Source organism: Oncorhynchus nerka, linkage group LG27 (assembly GCF_034236695.1).
Source record: "Oncorhynchus nerka isolate Pitt River linkage group LG27, Oner_Uvic_2.0, whole genome shotgun sequence".
Taxonomy (NCBI): domain Eukaryota; kingdom Metazoa; phylum Chordata; class Actinopteri; order Salmoniformes; family Salmonidae; genus Oncorhynchus; species Oncorhynchus nerka.
In genome coordinates this window covers 14,092,667-14,114,397 of record NC_088422.1, presented here as the reverse complement: position 1 = coordinate 14,114,397, position 21,731 = coordinate 14,092,667, and the positions used below count along the sequence as shown (strand labels likewise).

The 21,731-nt window shown below is 45.1% G+C and overlaps 1 protein-coding gene across 9 annotated transcripts in view; it reads right to left on the bottom strand.

The window, feature by feature from the left end:
• Positions 1–21,731, bottom strand: part of LOC115111273 (dmX-like protein 1) — a 58,454-nt gene that overhangs the window by 27,666 nt on the left and 9,057 nt on the right. For 7 of the 9 annotated variants that reach the window (XM_029637161.2, XM_029637154.2, XM_029637160.2 and 4 more), the window contains exons 4-24: positions 19,602–19,679; positions 19,355–19,433; positions 18,927–19,062; positions 18,728–18,794; positions 18,407–18,585; positions 18,117–18,324; positions 17,408–17,579; positions 15,439–15,618; positions 14,417–14,652; positions 7,703–8,390; positions 7,479–7,600; positions 7,261–7,350; positions 6,601–6,700; positions 6,372–6,491; positions 6,047–6,268; positions 3,840–5,543; positions 3,562–3,672; positions 3,107–3,276; positions 929–1,026; positions 651–816; positions 103–379 (exon numbers count right to left, since the gene is read on the bottom strand). In XM_029637161.2, the coding sequence (XP_029493021.2) occupies positions 103–379; positions 651–816; positions 929–1,026; positions 3,107–3,276; positions 3,562–3,672; positions 3,840–5,543; positions 6,047–6,268; positions 6,372–6,491; positions 6,601–6,700; positions 7,261–7,350; positions 7,479–7,600; positions 7,703–8,390; positions 14,417–14,652; positions 15,439–15,618; positions 17,408–17,579; positions 18,117–18,324; positions 18,407–18,585; positions 18,728–18,794; positions 18,927–19,062; positions 19,355–19,433; positions 19,602–19,679 (5,203 nt within the window). The remainder of the gene's footprint in view (positions 1–102; positions 380–650; positions 817–928; positions 1,027–3,106; positions 3,277–3,561; positions 3,673–3,839; positions 5,544–6,046; positions 6,269–6,371; positions 6,492–6,600; positions 6,701–7,260; positions 7,351–7,478; positions 7,601–7,702; positions 8,391–14,416; positions 14,653–15,438; positions 15,619–17,407; positions 17,580–18,116; positions 18,325–18,406; positions 18,586–18,727; positions 18,795–18,926; positions 19,063–19,354; positions 19,434–19,601; positions 19,680–21,731) is intronic. The other 2 variants (XM_029637156.2, XM_065011402.1) reach the window with 1 other exon arrangement.

The window sequence follows — 21,731 nt, the reverse complement described above, 5'->3', positions numbered from 1 at the left end:
AATCACAGCTCTGTCATTTCCCCAGGCATTCACATCATCAATTTATCTTAAAATAATCAAACGTCAAATCTAAGAAGGGAAAAAGCATCGTTCTCTTACTACTACCTGGTTGAGTTGTGTGGCCAGCCTGAGTAGAGGACGCTAGGTTTGGGGCAGCAGGCTGCTCCAACAGAGTATCCAGGGCCCGGCTGTAGTCCTCCAGCACCCAGTAAGCCGTGCTACGCAGGAAGGGGTCCTGGTGGGCGGGGAGCTGGCGGTCTTGGCCCAGCACGTGCCTCTGCAGGATGCGTTTGTAGGTGGAGGACGTCTCAAACTCGGACTCATAGAGCCGGGAGATCACCAGGGCCAGCTGCAGGTCCTGCATCTTCTCCAGGCAAACCTGTACAAGGCAGGCCAAACCTCATCCAACAGTGTTGAAAGCATTTGCAGTAGCAACACAGAAAAATACCTCACAGGAATATCAAATAAGGTCACCTCTACCCTTTGCATGGCCAGATGTAATTTGTATAAATGCTCAAAGATACAACTTTGTATTTAATTATATATATATTTTAAAGAGAGAGCTACCTCTCTCCTGAAAATCTTTGAAAAAGGTGGACCTCATATCTACTGTAGCTGCTGACAGCGAAATTGGGACTTTTTTTTTTTACCTCCACAGCGTCCTTGAGGGAGCCTGCCAAAAGAAAGAAGGCTGCAGAGTGCTGGAAGCGCTGCTTCCCCAGCAGAGAGAAGGCGTTCTTCAAGGCAGCCCTCCTCCACCTTTCCTCACCGAAGTTGTTGCTGAAGAACGTAGTCATTTTAGCATTCTTCTGAGACCTTGATGGAACAACACACATTGGCATTAGACTATCTGTAATGTGAAATAATTGTTTCAATCTTTTCAGGGGATTATGGGAAATTATATTCAAGAACTTCTCAAAGACGTTACCTGTACAGTCCCCAGACCACCGCTTTCTTTTTCATAGCGAGATAGAAGATGGCGGCGTCCAGAGGATCGTTCTGCCTTTGAAAAGACGCTTTTGCGACCTGATGAATACCGGAGGTAGAAAAACACATTTGTATATAGGTCATTCCACATTCTCTGATTTATATTACTGAATTCTGTGTTGCAGCAAAATCTGACTCTGTTCTCCTTTTGTATTTCAAAGGCAACCAATAACTCTTAACTATCTATCTATCCATCTATCCACACACGTTCAAAAGTTAGGGGTCACTTAGAAATGTCTTTCTTTTTTTTAAGACAAGCACATTTCTTGTCCATTAAAATAACATTGAATTGATCAGAAATACAGTGTAGACATTGTTAATGTTGTAAACCATCACTCCTGTGTTCCAATGGCACGTTGTGTTAGTTAATCCAAGTTAATAATTTTAAAAGGCTAATTGTTCATTAGAAAACCCTTTTGCTATTATGTTAGCACAGCTGGAAACTGTTGTCCTGATTAAAGAAGCAATTACAACTGGCCTTCTTTAGACTAGTTGAATATCTGGAGCATCAGCATTTGTGGGTTCGATTACAGGCTCAAAATGGCCAGAAACAAGGAACGTTCTGAAACTCGTCAGTCTATTCTTGTTCTGAGAAATGAAGGCTATTCCATGCGAGAAATTGCCAAGAAACTGAAGATCTCGTACAACGCTGTGTACTACTCCCTTCACAGAACAGTGCAAACTGGCTCTAACCAGAATAGAAAGGGGAGTGGGAGGCCCCGGTGCACAACTGAGCAAGAGGACAATTACATTAGTGTGTCTAGTTTGAGAAACAGACCCCGCCGTAGTCTTCAACTGGCAGCTTCATTAAATAGTACCAGCAAAACACCAGTCTCAACGTCAACAGTGAAGAGGTGACTCCGGGATGCTGGCTTTCTAGGCAGGATGGATGGGTCTCTCGAGAGATGTTCAATCAGGTTCAAGTCCGGGCTCTGGCTGGGCCACTCAAGGACATTCAGAGACTTGTCCCGAAGCTACTCCTGCATTGTCTTGGCTGTGTGCCAAGACAATGCCATTGTCCTGGCACAGGATCGTTGTCCTGTTTGAAGGTGAACCTTCACCCCAGTCTGAGGTCCTGAGTGCTCTGGAGCAAGTTTCTATCAAGGATCTCTCTGTACGCTCTGTGCTCCGTTCCCTTGATCCTGACTAGTCTCCCAGTCCCTGCCGCTGAAAAACATCCCCACAGCATGATGCTGTCACCACCATAATTCACCGTAGGGATGGTGCCAGGTTTCCTCCAGGCATGACGCTTGGCATTCAGGCAAAATCTTTGTTTCATCAGACCAGAGAATCTTGCTTCTCATGGTCTGAGAGTCCTTTAGATGCCTTTTGACAAACTCTAAGCAGGCCGTCATGTGCCTTTTACTGAGGAGTGGCTTCCGTCTGGCCACTCTACCATAAAGGCCTGATTGGTGAAGTGCTGCAGAGATGGTTGTCCTTCTGGAAGGTTATCCCATATTCACAGAGTTACTCTGGAGCTGTGTCAGTGTGACCATTGGGTTCTTGGTCACCTCCCTGACCAAGGCCTTTCTCCCCCGATTGCTCAGTTTGGCCGGACGGCCAGCTCTAATAAGAGTCCTGGCGGTTCCAAACTTCTTCCATTTAAGAATGATGGAGGCCACTGTGTTCTCGGGGGACCTTCAATGCTGTAGACATTTTTGGTACCCTTCCCCAGATCTGTGCCTTGACACAATCCTGTCTCGGAGCTCTACGGACAATTCCTTCGACCTCATGGCTTGGTTTTTGCTCCGACATGCATTATCAACTGTGGGACCTTATATAAACAGGTGTGTTCCTTTCCAAATCATGTCCAAATCAATTTACCACAGGTGGATTTTGAGTCTCATAGCAAAGGGTCTGAGTATTGATGGAAATGTCATATTTCAGTTTGACATTTTTTATAAATACGCAAACATTTTAAAAAATGTTTCGCTTTATGGGGTATTGTGTGTAGATTGATGTATTCTTTTTTTTAAATCAATTTTAGATTAAGGTTGTAACATAACAAAATATGGAAAAAGTCAAGGGGTCTGAATACTTGCCGAATGCACTGTACGTATATATTTATTTAAAGGGAGGAAAAATGATCGCAATAGGTATATGGGACACATGGGCTCACTTTTTCTATACACCTCCGGAGTTTATTGGTGCTCCTGAGCCACCAGCCCATGCCCATGGCGCGGAGCTCGGGCCAGGTGGGGTCTCCTTTCTGCAAGGCAGGTAACATGTGGAGCAGCTCGTCCTCAGCCTCGGAGTGGAAGGCCCAGGCGTAGTGACAGGTGGACAGACCTGGAGGACCAAACACAGGTTGTCAAGACAATCAAACGTCACACTAGTCTACACAGCACCAGGCTGGAGGAACTAGAGTTGTTTGACTATGTAATAATATGTTAATTTACCCACATTGATTTAATTTATATGTATTTTTTTACAAAAATAAATAGGCTAATCAGCATAGGTCAGCCATGCAGGAATTAAACCCACAAGTCTAGTGTTGCAACAAGAATCATGTTCTAGCCATCTGAACCTCAGTGGGCTGCTGTGCTCAGTTGTGTTGAGTTCAGCCCTGCCTACCTTGGCGAAGCAGCTGAGCGCGATGGGCAGGAGGCAGGGTGGTCAGCAGGAACGTATGGAGCCTCACAGCCAACAGGAACTTCAGACCGCACTCATCCAAAGTTTCTCCACCTAGTCAATGGAAAGAACATGACCATCTGCAGTACTCCTCCACATAGGCCTTCTACTAGAATAAAACAAATACACCCCCTTTGTTCATAGTAGTCCATTGAACAACATTTTGTAAGGAGAAGGACTATAAAATGACAGTTTGTGTTGGGTTAAATGAGATACAGTACCTTTACCCCTGCTCTGGCTCTCCCGGATGTCAGTGCTTGTGGTGGCGATTGTGTCAGCCAGGGCCATGAGGGACATCTGCTCCATGCGGGTCAGGCCCGGTAGGCTGGAGTGGAGCAGGTGGCTGGACAGAACCTGGGCGTGCTCTGGCCCAAAGAAGGTGGGGCTATATTGAGACAGGTCTATGACCTTAGCACCGCCGTCCTCCTGGTCGCTGTCCATATGCTCCAGGTCGTCCACACCCACCCCGCTGCTCTGGAAGAGCTCATCGTAGGCGTCCGTCTGACTGGACCCGTGGCCACTGTCTCCACTCAAGCTGACCACCTTGTCCTTGGGCTTGGGGGAGCAGTCCTCGTCGGCCGCCAGCAGCGCATACAGGGGCAGGGGAGGGATGGAGTCAATCTCTGTGTAGTCCGAGCTCTCGCCCTTGCTGAAGAGCTTGGGGTCTCTGGAGGTGCTGCCGCCGGCGCTGATGGTGCGCGAGCGGAGACGCTTGTCTTGGTTGGTGCCGTTGTCTTTGAGGGCCACAATCTCCCCGGCAATGCATTTGACGAGGTGGGAGAGGATGGCCTTGGCCCGCCGGACCTTCCCCAGGTCCATGAGCTCCAGCAGCTGTACCGGGTGGTACTGGGGCAGGGTGGGGAACAGGTGGTGTGCCGCCTCAAACAGCCCGTAGTCCTCCATCTCCGCAGGCAGGTCGTACACTGTCCTCTTCCCACTCAGCTTCTGGGCCAGGCTGGTCATGGACCTGGTCAAGCTCTTCTTGGGAGGAGTGGGGTTCAGGCCCTCCTCATGGCTCTGTTTCATTGCAGCCAGGAGAGATGACACGCTGCCCATGTCTGTGGTGGTGGTGTTCGAGGCCGTGGACTTGGCCAGGGCCGGGGGCTGCCACTGGGAGTACACGTGCATCTCACAGTCCATGCCCACCACCAGGATGCCGTCTCTCACCCAGGACAGGGAGACGGGGATGGGCAGGGAGCCTTCCACGGAGGAGACCAGGTCCACGGAGCGCAGGAGGACCAGGCGGGAAGAGCTCTGCTCCCTGGGGCCCTCAGACAGGCCCAGTTCAGGAGGTTTGCCAGAGAGCAGGCCATACATGTAGAGTTTGGAACCAATCCCCACAGTAAGAATGTGGGAGCCGTCCTCCCTGGAGACCCAGTCCAGGTGGACCAGACTCTTACCAGAGGTCCCCAGGCAGTCGTCATTGGGCAGATAGATGTCCAGGTTATTATTCTCCACATTCAGGTCCTTGACACCACTCTCCATGTTATTGTTGTTGTTACCAGTGGGAGTGGAGGCATCCAGGACGAGGGTCTGCTCTAGCACCCAGTGGGAGCCACCTGTGGACTCACACTGGAATAACCCTACATGGACCAGTGGTTCCCTGACACCCTGCTGAGGGTTAGGGCTCAGGTGGTTAGGGCTCAGGTGAGGGCTAGGGTTGTGTCGGTAGGCCACTGCAATGCGGCTGGTGTGACAACAGCTGACTGTGACTGGTCTGCCTGACACGGTCACGGCACTGCTGTTGCCCAGCCCCTCCTCCACCAATAGAGGCCATTCCTCCCAGGTGTATGTCAGCTCCTTGGTGTCTGGCTCCACTGCAGCCACCCTGCACCTCCAGAACCTCACCTTCCCGTCTGAACAGGAAGTGGCCAGGAGATAGGGAGCGCCACCTGCCGGCTGCAGGGAGGACGCGCTCAGATGACCTGGAACAAGAACAATCATTGGTTAGTTAGTTTAGCCATACTTCCTGGGTAGGCTTGTACACTTGCGGCGGCAGGTAGCCTAGTGGTTAGAGCGTTGGGCCAGTAACCGAAAGGATGGTGGATCGAATCCCCGAGCTGACAAGGTAAAAATCTGTCTTCTGCCCCTGAACGAGGCACTGTTCCTAGGCCGTCATTGTCAATAAGATTTTTTTTTTTTTAAGTTTTTTTTTTAAGACACAAACTCAATACAATTGACTTAAGCTATATCTATGCTGAAATATAACAGTTTGATGCCAGCAAAGTAACACAGATGCATCCACCCCCCAAAACCTTTCCAAACAAAGGGCTGTTAATGATCTCTTCTCCAATTTCTGTTGAACTGGTTCCATTCTATAGAATTAGCCAACTCGGTGAGTTGATTACATTCCTGTGGAAGAACAAACAGGATTGTCCCATTATACAGGAGAGGAGGGCAGTGTGACTGTGGTTCAGTTCCCTCTCACCTGCGGAGGGCGTGACACTGATCACCTCAACACCATCTGGAAGAGCTAGCTCCTGGCTGTACAACCTGTGAGTGGCCAGGGTGAGGCGACTGGCACTCTGCAGGTTGGACGTGCAAGGCTTGTTCTTCTGGGCCGAGGGGGAGCTGAACGTCTCAAAGCTAAAGGAGCTGTTTATTGGCGACGAGGTCATATTCTCCTTTTCAGGCGGAGCGCCGGTCTCGTCTGTAAAGACACATAAAAACAAATATGTTTTTTTAGACTGGCTGGCTGGCACACAATGCCCAACAATGTTGTAACATAGAAATGGATCATTGAGGTCACACACCCATAGTGATTTGGCCAGCTGCCAGTTGCAGGTGCCACATATGCAGGAAAGACCTGCCAGTCTGGGTGAACTCTACCACCACCAGGAAGAAGCGGGCGGAGAAGCCTGGCTGGCTGGAGGCTGCAGGAGCAAAAACAAAACAAACACAAGGACATGTACATCACACTGAATGAGATGGCCTGGAGAGTAAAGTGAAGGTTATATTAGTGAGTGTCTCCCCTAATCCTACCAGTCTCTATAGCGGGAGCTTCCTGAGTGGCTTCTCTCCGCTCACTGCCCAGAATTAGATCCTCTTCAAACACATGCAGCAGCTGAGTCTCCTTTCCCTGCTGCAGAACACACATTTTGCAGTTATATTTTTTGTCATTTAGCAAGACGCTCTTATCCAGAACGACTTATAGTAGTGAGTGCATACATTTTTATACTTTTTCAGTTGGTAGAGCACCATGCTCTACATACTGAGCTAGACAGGACACACAATAGGACAGGATATACTTTGTCACCAAGGGGAAAAGTGTCTTGAACAATTAAAGAGTGTGCTCATGCTTCCATACATAAATACATAGAATCTAACCATGCATAATCATCATCATAATACACACACAAAAAGTGAACTATTTCATGCCAAGGCCAGGCTTGGTGGTAGCTCCGCATGATTTAAGGCCTACTGGCTAGGCTACAGTGTAAAACACCTATGGCATGGCTGACCTTTTCATTAAGATGGCAAGAAGCCATTAAACAATGTGTTAAATAGAATTCAGTCATGTATTGAATATTGGATTGCGCTTACTATGCCTAGCAAACCCCAATCATGGTGCCGAAAAAGGTCAGTGAAAATCTGTGTGCACTCAATAGAACATATTTCCTTCTCCCATAAACGTATACTTACGAAGTCAGTAATGGCATCTAGCTCGATGATACAACCTGGTTTAGCAGTCGATTGCTGGCTGATGATGTTAAAAACTTTTCCGACATATTTCTGTGACAAAGTAAAAAAAAAAATATATATATTTGTAAATGTTTAGATATCGAGAATAGTGAGGGTAAATAAAAATGATGTTGATCTGAGATATCAAAAAAAAGACATTGTGCTGGTGGTCGACTTACTGAAATATCTGGGTTGGAGAGCTCACTGAGTAGTTTCTTGGCTTCAATAACAGCCTGATAAAGCCTCAGCGAGTGACCGTCACTGGCCACGAAGCAGGCACTGGGAGAGTTGCAGTAGACACCTGCAGTAGAGAAGAAAACTATTGCAACAAGCCATCTGCTGACAGATATTGTAGCTACCAGAGTTTTCAAAGGTAAATCCCACTGACGGTCTCCTTCCTTACCAAGGCAGTTGCTGGGGATAAGTGTGGGCAGCCAGGCTACATTGGAGAAGGCGGAGGAGTGGAGAGAGTTGATCCTGGCCAGCTCAGACACCCCTCCAGAGAAGGACAGAGGTCCCACTGGATCCACCCTCCACAGAATGAGCTCGCTGTAGATGGCGTTGGGGTCCTGCGACACAGCGCCCAGGGACACCCGGCTGGGCCCGCCCCCAAAGGGTTGAGAAAGGGTGGTCGAGGGGGCGGGGACACTGTCCACATCGGGGGTGCGCAGAGCATTGTGGTGTGAGGTGGTGAGCAACAGGGGCAGCAGGGAGTGGCAGGCCAGGTCGTTGAGGTGGAAGCGGTGGCCGCAGTAGCGTGACTTGTGGGACACGCTGAGCACAGTGGAGAAGGCCGACTCCTCTGCAAAGCTGACCGCCCACTGGTTGAGGGAGCCATCGGAGTGCGTGGAGATCATGAGCACGTTGGGGGTGAAGATGCTGAGGCGGAGGCTGCTGGAGTAGGAGGTCGCCTTGCTCTGGCCGTAGGGAATCAGCACCGACGAGGAATGTGGCAGGCCGGCAGGCCGCTGGCGGCCATGTTGGATGGCTAGGTCCACGTTCTTGTTACAGGCGTACATGACCACGCTGCGGCTCAGGGAGTTGGCGTCGCCCGTGGGGAAGGCCACAGGAATCCGGGACACAAAGGACACCTGTCATGGGACAACAGAGACATGATTGGGCAGTTGGTGCTGCTTCACTTCTTCACCAAAGATAATTAGCATATTATTATGCATTACGCTTTCTGACATTTTTATCAAATGAAGGCAGCCAGCCCTAATAAATGTCATTGAGATTCCATCAGCAGCGTTGACTGCCGGATCAAAAGAGGCCCAACCATTATACTGCAGATAAATGCATTTCCAATTTCAAATCATGTCAGACTTAATTATAATATAATTAACACAACGTCAGTGAGAATCCATTAAAATGTAAGCTGTACAACACAACTGTCAAAATGATTAGTTTCTTGGAGACAGCTAATGTTGTTTTCAACTAGTAGCACGTTGATTTATGTTCATATTCCACGTATTAAAATACGCAAAAAAGAAACGAAAATGAAATCAGTCAGACCACATAACACAGTGCCTACAGAAAGTATTCATACCCCTTTACTTATTCCACATTTCGTTGTCCTACAACCTGAATTCAAAATGGGTTAAATCAATCTGTTCTCACCCATCTCCACACAATATGACAAAGTGAAAACATTTTTTTCATTTTTTATGTTTGCACATTTGTTGAAAATGAAATACAGAAATATCTCATTTACATAAATATTCACACCCCTTTGCTGACACTCCAAATTGAGTTCAGGTGCATCCGATTTCCTTAGATCATCCTTGAGATATCACTACAACTTGATTTGAGTCCAGCTGTAGCCAATTCAATTGTTTGGACATGATTTAGAAAGAAACACACCTTTCTATATAACATTTCCAACAGTTGACAGTGCATTACAGAGCAGTGCATTTGTTGTCTGAAGAAATAGCCTTGAATTTTACATATTGTCTCATACAATCATTGGTTCCTGTAGATGCTGGGTAGAGATATGAAGGGAAGACCGTCATGACCCCCTTTTCAGACCTTTTGTCAGAACGCCCAGAATATGTTCTATAAGTTAAGATAGGAGACAGTGCCAGTCACATACAGGAACCAACCCTATGAACCATGCCCGTGAAGCTTGTTTGTATAGCCGTAAATAAGATAACTAACGGGACTGACCCGACAGAGCTCCTGGCAGACTTCAGACTGGTACTTTAGGGACTGAGTGTCCGTGTTGGATTTCCACAACAATCTAGAGTCAACGAAACAGGATGACTGATTCTGCCTGCGAAGCTTTCTAGTGAGGGTCTACGAGGAAAACCGGTGGGGCATTTTATGAAACGTGAGGGAAATTCCCGTCTGACCAAAAGATGAGGACCCGCCCAGACCCATACTGGGAGCTGCCCAGGAGGAGACACATCATCTGCAAATAATTGAGGGACAGAGAGTTTTTCAACCTATAACCTTAGTGAGGGGGTTCCATCCACCACTGCCCATCGTAGCCTGGGACTACTAGTAATAGCACGGGGTGTTGTTTTACATCTATAGGAAGTAGAAGTCTATAGGCATTTCTGAGAATTGTCCATGTGATCTGGGACCACTGTACCATAGTTTCTGGGAGGCTAGAGAACCGTTGAAGATACATATGGTGCACCGGATGCAGATGGTGTGGTGTGGATATAAATACCTAAATTGTTTGATAACGTTATATAGGGATTCTGTGTGATGTGAAGATATAGGATGAGAGAATACTAAACTGAGCAACAACAACAAAAACATCCTCACTGTCAACTGCTTTTATTTTCAGCAAACTTAACATGTGTAAATATTTGTATGAACAAAACAAGATTCAAGAACAGACAAACTGAACAAGTTCCACAGAAATGTGACTAAAAGAATTTGAATAATGTGTCCCTGAAAGGGGATGTCAAAAGTAACAGTCAGTAACTGCTGACACCAGCTGCATTAAGTGCTGCAGTGCGTCGCCTTTGATATATTATCGAATATATATTTTAAAAACAAGGATTGAGGATTGATTTTTTTTTTTTTTTTAATTAATTTTACCTTTATTTTACTAGGCAAGTCAGTTAAGAACAAATTCTTATTTTCAATGACGGCCTAGGAACAGTGGGTTAACTGCCTGTCCAGAGTTCCTAGTTGTCAGCTCGGGGATTTGAACCTTTCGGTTACTAGTCCAACACTCTAACCACTAGGCTACCCTGCCGCCCCAGGGTAGCCTAGTATAAAACGTCTGACATGTTTCTGTGGACATTATGGATATTATTTGGAATATACGTCTGCGTTGTCATGACCGCTCTTTCCTGTGGATTTCTGAACATAACGCGACAAACAGAGGTATTTTGGGTATAAAAATAATCTTTATGGAACAAAAGGAACACTGTATATCCAATTTATTATTTTATTGCAGTGGTCACCAACCGGAATTCCTAGTCGATTACCACACATTTAAAAAATTTTTTTTAACCCTTTTCTCCCCAATTTCATGGTAGTTACAGTCTTGTCCATCGCTGCAACTTTTGTACGGACTTGGGGGAGGCAAAGGTTGAGTACCGTGCGTCCCCTGAAAACAAGACCCTGCCAAGCCGCATTGCTTCTTGACATAACTGCTCGCTTAACCAGGAAGCCTGGCGACCGTGTCAGCATGCATGCGCTCGGCCCGCCACAGGAGTCACTAGAGCGCGATGGGACAAGGACATCTGGGCCGGCCAAACCCTCCCCGGACTATGCTGGGCCAATTGTGCGCCGCCTCATGGGTCTCCCGTTCGGGGCCCGGCTGCAACACAGCCCGGGATCAAACCCAGCTGCGCCACTCGGGAGGCCTCACCACACATTTCTGTAGAAAAGCCAACGATAAAGGCTTGCGCTGTTGGCGGAAGGTGCCCTTGATTCAGAAGCCCTGTGCACCGGTTAGGCAAAGTGTTCCCGTTCTGAAAAATTTCATTTGCCTGAAAATATTTTTAAGAATCTGCCTACCCAGCAGACTAGAAGATCTGTGGCTAAATCGAGTACATCTACTGCGCTGGCCAATCGGATAGCTCCAAATCACCATGCCTATAGCTTCCATGACCCCGGCCACAGTAACCTTTGATATTAATCTACATTAGATTTCATAACTTTATAAAAGACCAGAGAGAATGTCAAAGAATTCCCGCAAAGAGCTGCTGTTTTTGTTTCTCTTTTATTCAACACCATTACAAAACATCTCTACTTCCACTCGCGCTGCAATGAACGAGTAGCTAAGTGTATCAATAGCCCGGTGTTCTTTATTATTAGCAGCTCGTTGTGTCTATTTTAATATCAAAGAATTTCACTTTCTCTGGTCATAGGAACAACATGAATTTGTGTATGATTTGGTTGCGGTGCGACGCGAGTTTAGCCGTCAGGTGGAAGACTGCGTCCCCTCTCTATGGTCCCTCCGCTGAGACTAATATATAGTGTTCAAAACAACTGGGAACTCGGAAATCTCAGACTTCAGTGGGTTCAACACAACTAGGAACTCTGGAGAAACAAAAAAACCAAGATCCGACTTGGAAGAATCTTATTGAACGGTCATCCAACTCGGAATTCAAAGTCGGAAACTCGGGCATCTTTCCAGAGCTCAGACCTGAAGATCACTGACGTCATGATTTGATGTTCTTTTTTCACAGTTGTCTTGAAAGCACCATGACCATCAAATGCAGGTACCATCAGTCCAGTAAAATAAAAAGCTAATTATTTACAGTTTTGCTCAGCTGTGCCTCGCAAGTGCTACACCAAGTGATCTATTTTGTTACCAAAGCTCGAGATTTTAAATATAATATGGTCTGAGAAGAAAAATATTGAAAGGCCAGGCATACAGACAATATGCTGTGAATGTATTAGGCCTGCTGTACAAACCTCATTCCTCCAAAACTGTTTGTATTAGGTTCATCTAAAATAAATGTAGTCATGTTTTAAAAGACATTCTGAGCGGTAGTTCACGGCTTGCTTTTGACTGCATAAGTGATCTTGACTCAGAAAAGGTTGTTCTATTGTGAAGCAGAAACCATAGAAATGTCAGTTATGCAACTTTACTGATACTTTTATGACAGGGTAGGTCAATCCATCAGAGATCACATGCAGTTCGATCACATACAGTGCCTACGGAAAGTATTCAGACTCCTTGACTTTTTCCACATGACTTTTTGTTACGTTACACCCTTATTCTAAAATTGATTAAATAGATTTTCCCCTCACCAATCTTAAAAACAAAATACCCCATTAAGTTATATCAAAAACAGATAATTTATTATAAATAAAAAACTGAAATATCACATTTACATACACCACTGTTCAAAAGTTTGGGTTCACTTAGAAATGTCCTTGTTTTTGAAAGAAAAGCAAAGCATCTTTGTCCATCAAAATAACATAACATTTATCAGAAATACAGTGTCGACATTGTTAATGTTGTAAACGACTATTGTAGCTGGAAACGGATGATTTTTTATGGAATCTACATAGGCGTACAGAGGCCCATTATCAGCAACCATCACTCCTGTGTTCCAATGGCACGTTGTGTTAGTTAATCCAAGTACAGAGGCCCATTATCAGCAACCATCACTCCTGTGTTCCAATGGCACGTTGTGTTAGTTAATCCAAGTACAGAGGCCCATTATCAGCAACCATCACTCCTGTGTTCCAATGGCACGTTGTGTTAGTTAATCCAAGTACAGAGGCCCATTATCAGCAACCATCACTCCTGTGTTCCAATGGCACGTTGTGTTAGTTAATCCAAGTACAGAGGCCCATTATCAGCAACCATCACTCCTGTGTTCCAATGGCACGTTGTGTTAGTTAATCCAAGTACAGAGGCCCATTATCAGCAACCATCACTCCTGTGTTCCAATGGCACGTTGTGTTAGTTAATCCAAGTACAGAGGCCCATTATCAGCAACCATCACTCCTGTGTTCCAATGGCACGTTGTGTTAGCTAATCCAAGTTTATCATTTTAAAAGGCTAATTGATCATTAGAAAACCCTTTTGCAATTATGTTAGCACAGCTGAAAACTGTTGTCCTGATTAAAGAAGCAATACAACTGGCCTTCTTTAGACTAGTTGAGTATCTGGAGCATCAGCACTTATGGGTTCGATTACAGACTCAAAATGAACAAGGAACGTTCTTCTGAAACTCGTCAGTCTATTCTTGTTCTGAGAAATGAAGGCTATTCCACGCGAGAAATTGCCAAGAAACTGAATATCTTGTACAACGCTGTGTACTACTCCCTTCACAGAACAGTGCAAACTGGCTCTAACCAGAATAGAAAGAGGAGTGGGAGGCCCCAGTGCACAACTGATCAAGGGGACAAGTACATTAGTGTCTAGTTTGAGAAAGACGCCTCACAAGTCTTCAACTGGCAGCTTCATTAAATAGTACCAGCAAAACACCAGTCTCAACATCAATAGTGAAGAGGCGACTCCAGGATGCTGGCCTTCTAGGCAGAGTTGCACAGAAAAAGCCATCTCTCAGACTGGCCAATAAAAATAAAAGATTAAGGTGGGCAAAAGAACACAGAAACTGGAAAGAGGAACTCCCAGGGCGTCCCGGAGTCACCTCTTCACTGTTGACGTTGAGATAAATACTTGTGTTCTTGGGGACCTTCTATGCTGCAGAAATTTTTTGGTACCTTTCCCCCGATCTGTGCCTTGACACAATCCTGTCTCTGAGCTCTTCGGACAATTCCTTGACCTCATGGCTTGGTTTTTGCACTGTCAACTGTGGGACCTTATATAGACAGGTGTATGTGCCTTTCCAAATCATGTCCAATCAACTCAAGTTACCACAGGTGGACTCCAACTTGCAGAAACATCTCAAGGATGATCAATGGAAACAAGATACATCTGAGCTCAATTTCAAGTCTCATAGCAAAGGGTCTGCATACTTATGTAAATAAGGTATCTTGAAAAAAGTGTTTTTACTTTGTCATTATGGGGAATTGAAGAGGGACAAAAACAATTTAATCAATTTTAGAATAAGACTAATGTAACATAATGTGGAAAAAGTCAAGGGGTCTGAATACTTGCCGAAGGCACTGTATTGTGATGCAAAACAACAGAAATGTCAGTTAGGTTGCTTTACTGATGAAGATAACATACCTGGACCTGCCGGAACATGCCGGGCTGGTATTCATCCAGCCAGTCCACATGCCACACCAGCAGAGAGCCATCCATGGGGTGGATACTGAACAGCATGTCTGCCCCTCTGTTCCAGTCCTCCAGTAGCACCTCTACCTGGTGCTCCACCGCTGCAGCAGGCAGCTGGGTGGACGCCACATCGGGTCCTCCCTCTGCCGCTCGCCTAGAAGCCTCTTCTACCTCCTCATAGTCAAGCTCTGGGAGACAGAACGACAGGAGAGCTCATATCCAAAGACCTTTCATTTCTAGGTTAAAGCGGCAATCAACAGGTGAAACAATAAAGAGATCTCCCCAACCATTTTGTTAAACAGCTGAGGGATAGGGCTGGAGAAATGTAACCACTCAAATTCATAGAGCTACGGATGCAAGGGCTGACCATCCATGACAAAATTACAGTTTTAACCATGTTTTGTGACTATATAGTGTTTCTTTACATTTACTTTGTTTACAAACAGTGGAGTAAAACAAGCTTTTATATTGGGTTCTGATGAGGTACGACAGTTGAACTAAGCTCATGAGGCAGTTAAACAATATGTTATATTGTTCAAGAAACAGTGGGTACGTTTCATTAACTCCAAATCGGATGAAGCAACTGCAGATTGCCTCTTTAAAAAAATGTATTATATTGCTCTATGACTTTTTATTTTATGACATGTTGTGCAATCTGGTAAAGTGTGAGAATGAAATAATTTAGGTCACGTGTCAATTCCCTCCATTCCATGGAGGTCCGGGTGATTACGGGTTTTTGTTCCACCCTTATTTGATGGATGAATTAAGGTCACTAATTAGTAAGGATCTCCAGGACAAGGGTTGCCTACCCCTGGTGTATTCACTAAGAACCAAACCTAAGAAAACAGCCAAAACTCTGAGGTACTAACATGAACTTGTCCAATTAAAAAAAGCTTGTTTTCTTTACAAAGCATTTTCCGTTGCAAAACATTGTGTCCTAATGAATCCACCCCTGCTCTCTACCTAGTACCTACCCTCCTGGGAGTTTTCCGAGTGGTTCTGCTCCACACTGCCTCTGAGCTGCTGCAGGAACACCTCCATGGCCAGGGTGAGAAGCAGCTCCTTGTTATTGAGCCAGTGCACGGTGAAGGGCCCGCCAGGCTCCTCGTCATCTCCCCCACACAGCGACGTGATAGAGGGCAGCAGGGGGATATCTGCTCCAAACAACACACCCATACTGGATCACTTAACTGGTGTACAGTCATTTGTGCACAGAGTTGGTCCTGGTTGCAGAGCCCTGCATTACCCTGGGACTCCCATATCGCCCGACAGAAAAATGTGCGGCGCGGTCGGAATGTTTCATGCTGCGGGGCGGGCAGCGGACGATCAGAAAGACAAATTCAGGATGAAAATATTATTTTATTTCTGCAAATGATTTAATAATGGCCGTGTCGCCTTTCAAAAGCACTGCGATCCGTTATAAAACCACTTATCATACGAATCCCTCTCAGTCATTCTGGCTCCTCTCCTCTGAGGCTCGTTACACAACCGGCTCACGCCTGCTTCAAACAGTAGTGGTGGAAAATATATATAACTTTTTTATCTGATGTGATGTGATTGAGTTTGTGGCCAATTGTGATGAATTATAAAAGCAATTATCAGCTTGCAGTTCTCACTGGAAAGTATGTTGTTAATCATTTTCTACAGGTAATGAAATAATGGCTATTATGATCGGGCACTAGTCAGCCTATTAATAGCCTATTTGTTGCCTTTCCATTTGCTTACTGACAGTTTGAATTGAGATTATTGGAATTGGAAGTTTACATGGTGAACAGGGACTTTCTGGGACTTTCCAACCAGCAAATGTCTTATGAAATCATGCATTCATTGCACATTATAATGCATAAGATAGAGGTTTTGAAGATGTGTAATTTTAACATTGCGGGACTGGGTACAGGAGCTGGAAGAGATTTGGCGGGAGCAGGTGGGATGTCAGCAAAAAAACCTGCGGGGGCAGGCGCAGTATGAAATCCTCTACCTGGTTGTTCTTGGGCAGGTCACATTATCCCTAAATATGTGTGATGATCAGTAGAGTTGGGAATTGCCAGGGACCTCACAATACAATATTTTCTAGAGCCCGACTGATGTGGTATTTTTGGTCCGATATCGATTCCGATTTTTTGGGGGGGACAAATCGTACCCCTACCAATATATCTGCCGATATACTGTTTCATAGTGGGGAAACGAAAAAGTGTAATTTTTCCACACTGAATTCTCCTGAATTGGCATCCAAAAGAGCAATTGTCCATTAAGTTAACTATGCTTAAAAATGTCGATTTCATACATTGTGACAATGACATAATGAATACGGACGCAATTGTTCAGATAAACATGAGATTCCCTTTTTCCATTCCATTTATTGAATATCGTTTAACGGTTGAATTATCGTCCGATACTGCTATATCGTCCGATAATGTCAGGGAACCGATGTCACAATACTTAGGTGCCGATACGATTGTATACGTATTGCGATCCAATACTGTGATTTTATTGCGATTCCATGGTCCAAACACTGCTCACAATATGTCGGCTGCAGAGGGAAGCTAGAGCCATGACAAAACGAGTTTTGATCAGTCATGGAAATAAAAGTTTGGGAAACAAATTAGCTCCCCATTTAAAAAAAGATGGGAGTACAAGCTATGAAGGGAAAATACTGGTATTTTGGTGCTGGTACAGCCTAATAATATCACCATGTTGTCAAAACGATACAATATATTGCCAAAAATAATATCCCGATATGTAACTATCAACTCCACCCTCCATCACGAACGGTCAGTTACATGGGCTTATAATATTGACTCTTAGGCATAACCTCTGCATTGTCATTCTTATACATGAAGTACAGAAGGGGTTTACGACAGGCTCTGTTATCCTAAAATCAACTGATAAGCAATGTAAACATCCTTGAATTAATGCCACTGAACCACTGTCTGTGTGCGGTACCTGTAGCAGGGTTGATGCTGGCAGCGATGTGGAAGTGGCAGAGAGAGTTGGCATGGGGCACGCTGTTGGTCTTGTGGTTGTGGTGACTGTTCTGCTGGGTCGGGAGGCGGCCGGTTAGGGAGGGCTGGGCCACACCTCTCAAGGGGGCTCTCCACGACTCCTGCAGATTCAACTGAAGCAACAAAATAGCTCCTCAGTAGGGATCTCGCTCTCATATGCTTTGGAAAACCAGACCGGAACTAAAATAGTACCTCTGATATCTCAGTCAGTGATGTTAATGAATAACTCAGCAATGTTAGCAGACTTTCCTCTGGGCATTGAATATACATTTGCATATCTATTTTTCCTGCAATGTAATTTGTCCCTTGCTCCTCAATATTTTCTGGCAAGATGCATAACCATGTAATGACAGTCGTCCAATAAGGAAAGGTTCTTCACACAACTAAAGTGAAGGCAATGCATCTGATCATATAACTAGTTACTAGAGCACCTCAACAAAAAACTAAATACATTTTTCCGCAAAATGAACAGACGTACTTTAATCAACGGATGTACTGTATAGAAACAATATTTTTTTTGTGATCTTGTCAAGGGCTGCGAAGCCTAGAAAACGAGCTTCCTGCCAGATATCCTTATAGCTCTAAGCCTGTTACGCTCTCTTAACTTCTCACCAGCCTGATAGACTATGCGGTGGAAACATTCTTCCTACCTCCAGGGAATTCCTGTCCTGTGTTTTGATACGAGAGGGAGTCTTCTTGCTGCTTGACGATTTCAGTGAGTCGCTGCTCTGTCCGTTATTATTAACGTGACTGAGCGTGTGTCCGGACAGCAAGCTGTCACTGGGAAGCAGGGTCTCGGCCCACAGGCGACACACACTGTCCTTACAGCATGTCAGTAGAACATTGCACACTGAACCCCTGGAGGGAAAAACACAAGAGGACAACTCCATCAGGTCAGGTATGGAGAAACATATTCTAAAGACTTAACGATGGGCCTTACCGTGGCATGTACTTGCTGGTCTTCCTCCAGGAGAAGCCTGTTACAGTGCGTGGGTGTGCCAGGTAGACAAAAGAGAAGTCGAGCTCGCCCTGAGCGTTGTGCTCCGGTGGGGTGAACAGCTTGGTCACGCCAGACTGCCATTTGCTCGTGCCGTACCACACTTTGACCAGACAGTCATCCTGAAAACAACGGCATCACTGGGAGTTAGCACACAAAGGGTTACATGGCTGTTGTTAGAATGCGTTTCTCTGTAAGGCCTTTACTTAAATAAAAAAAAAAGAACATCTTTATGCGCATGAATGGACACCAAAGGCCACCCACCTGTCCGGCAGTAGCAAAGAATTCTCCATCTGGAGAGAACTTCATGAGCTGAATTGGGGAGGCGGTTCTATTAAGATGAGGGAGACACAACAATGCATCAGATGGATCCATGAGAATGGTTTTTTTGGGTGGGGGGTATTTTTATTTTGTCTTCTTCTAAACAGGCTACATTAGGACTATTTCATAGTGCAGTTCTTACTTGCAGTGCCAGATACACCTCCAGGGACACTGAGGGTCACCAATTGTCATGTCTGTCTGTTCCCCTGCCTCATCAAAACCATCGCTGATATTGGACCACAGCTGCAGGCTAGCGGACCCAGTTAAGAGACGAGTGCCTGTGTGCAAAATATAAAACAAAAATCAGACAAATGGAGAGAGAAGATTATTTTTAAAGAACACAGGACGTTTTAATTTGCAAAGATAGTATCAAGAGCCGTGTGTAATCTTAACGTGGATCCATAAAGCTTATTACAGAGCAGTGATACGATCAAGAGCAGTGTGTGGGTTTCTTGTTTTTTCTCACGTTATTCAACTGTTACTATGCACCTCTAACAAAAGATAGCTCAGATGTTCGAGTGCCTTTTGAATTTGGAAAGATACCAAATATACATAGAATAATGGATTTACCTGTGGGGTCCCAGGCCAGGTTACGCACTATAGACTGCAAAACAAACTGTCCACTCTTCTGCCACTGGTAGCTCAGTTCCTGTAAGAACACAAGCATTCAAACGATCAAATCCAAATTGTTAATACCAAGTCATTAGGAACAATAAATTAATCGTTTCCTCACATATTATTTGTATCAGAAAGTTACACTGCAGTGCAGTCAGTAAGAATCAATTACTATTAGAGAATCAATACAATTAGCACTTACTGCTGATGTCCTGTCCTTCTGGTTCATGAGCTGAACCGGCTCAAAGACACAGACAATACTTCCATAGGAAGCTGCAACCTGTCCGCAGCAATTGAAGAGAAGAGACATTTTATTCAATGTGAAGGATTGACCTTCTCACTCTCATTATACCGTAACAAGTACCAAGCACAATACTTGTGACTTTTGAAAGGACTGTGAGCTGCAGCCTAATGGTTAGAGTGAAGAAGATTAAAAGATGTGAGTACTGCAATTATGACTTCAAGATAGTTGTGGTAATAGCATCCTCACAAATTGTAAATAACCACATGAATTATAAAACATTTCTTGGCAACCTTAGAAACGTACGGTCATTTTACTGTAGCCCTTTAAACTCATACCTGTATATGGGTTGAATATAATAGATTAAAGACACTGATACATTTTTAAATTGGAATGAAATAGCTGTACAGTAACATGCTTTATATGATGTCGGAACTCTGGCTCTGCGGTTCACATCGGTGAATGGGTTTTGACTGACAGATGTCCAGAACTTGGGTGACAAGCCAATCCCTCCCACTAATTGGGCAACTTCTGCAAATGTTTTGCTGTCTGAGGGAGGTAAATGCTGTAAATTAACAGGCCTATGCATACTGAACAAAAATATAAACGCAACATGTAAAGTGTTGGTCCCATATTTCATGAGCTGAAATAGAAGATCCCAGAAATGTTCCAAAAAGCTTATTTCGCTCAAACTTTGTGCACAAATTTGTTTACATCCCTGTGAGTGAGCAGTTCTCCTTTGCCAAGATAATCCAGTCAACTGACAGGCATGGCATATCAAAAAGCTGATTAAACAGCGCGATCATTACACAGCTGCACTTTGCAATTGGCATGCTGACTGCAGGAATGTCCACCAGACCTGTTGCCAAATAATTTAGCGTTCATTTCTGTAACCAAAGCTGCCTCAGATGTCGTTATAGAGAATTTGGCAGTACGTCCAACCAGCCTCACAACCGCAGACCACGTAAGCCCAGGACCTCCACATCCGGCTTCTTCACCTGTGATGATGGACGTGCTACCTGTCCCAGACCTGCTGTTTTAAACTCTCTAGAGACAGCATGAGTGGTAGAGATACTCGTAATGATCGGCTATGAATAGCCAACTGACATTTACTCCTGAGGTGCTGACTTGCTGCACCCTCGACAACTACTGTGATTATTATTATTTGACCATGCTGGTCATTTATGAACATTTGAACATCTTGGCCATGTTCTGTTATAATCTCCACCCGGCACAGCCAGAAGAGGACTGGCCACCCCTCATAGCCTGGTTCCTCTCTAGGTTTCTTCCTAGGTTTTGGCCTTTCTAGGTAGTTTTTCCTAGCCACCGTGCTTCTACACCTGCATTGCTTGCTGTTAGGGGTTTTAGGCTGGGTTTCTGTACAGCACTTTGAGATATCAGCTGATGTACAAAAGGCTATATAAATACATTTGATTTGATGAAACTGGGTTTGCACAACCCAAGGATTTCTGCACAAACTGTCTCAGGGAAGCTCATCTGCGTGCTCGTCATCCACACCAGGGTCTTGACCTGACTGCAGTTTGGCTCCGTAGTCGACTTCACTGGAGAAGTGTGCTCTTCACGGATGAATCTCGGTTTGAACTGTACCGGGCAGATGGCAGACAGCGTGTATGGCGTCATGTGGGTGAGCGGTTTGCGGATGTCAATGTTGTGAATAGAGTGCCCCATGGTGGCGGTGGGGTTATTGGTATGGGCAGGCATACAAAGTATTCAGACCCCTTGACTTTTTCCACATTGCTACATTATAGCCTTACTCGAAAATGGATTCAATTATTTTCCCCCCCCTCTACACACAATACCCCATAATGACAAAGTGAAAACAGGTTTAGAAATGTTTGCTTATTCAAAATAAAAACCAAATACCTTAAGTATTCAGACCCTTTGCTATGACACGAAATTAAGCTCAGATGCATCTAGTTTCCATTGATCATCCTTGAGATGTTTCTACAACTTGATTAGAGTCCACCTGTGGTAAATGCAATTAATTGGACATGATTTGGAAAGGCACACACACCTACCTATATAAAGGGCCCACAGTTGACAGTGTAAAAACTAATTTTCCAGTTGAGC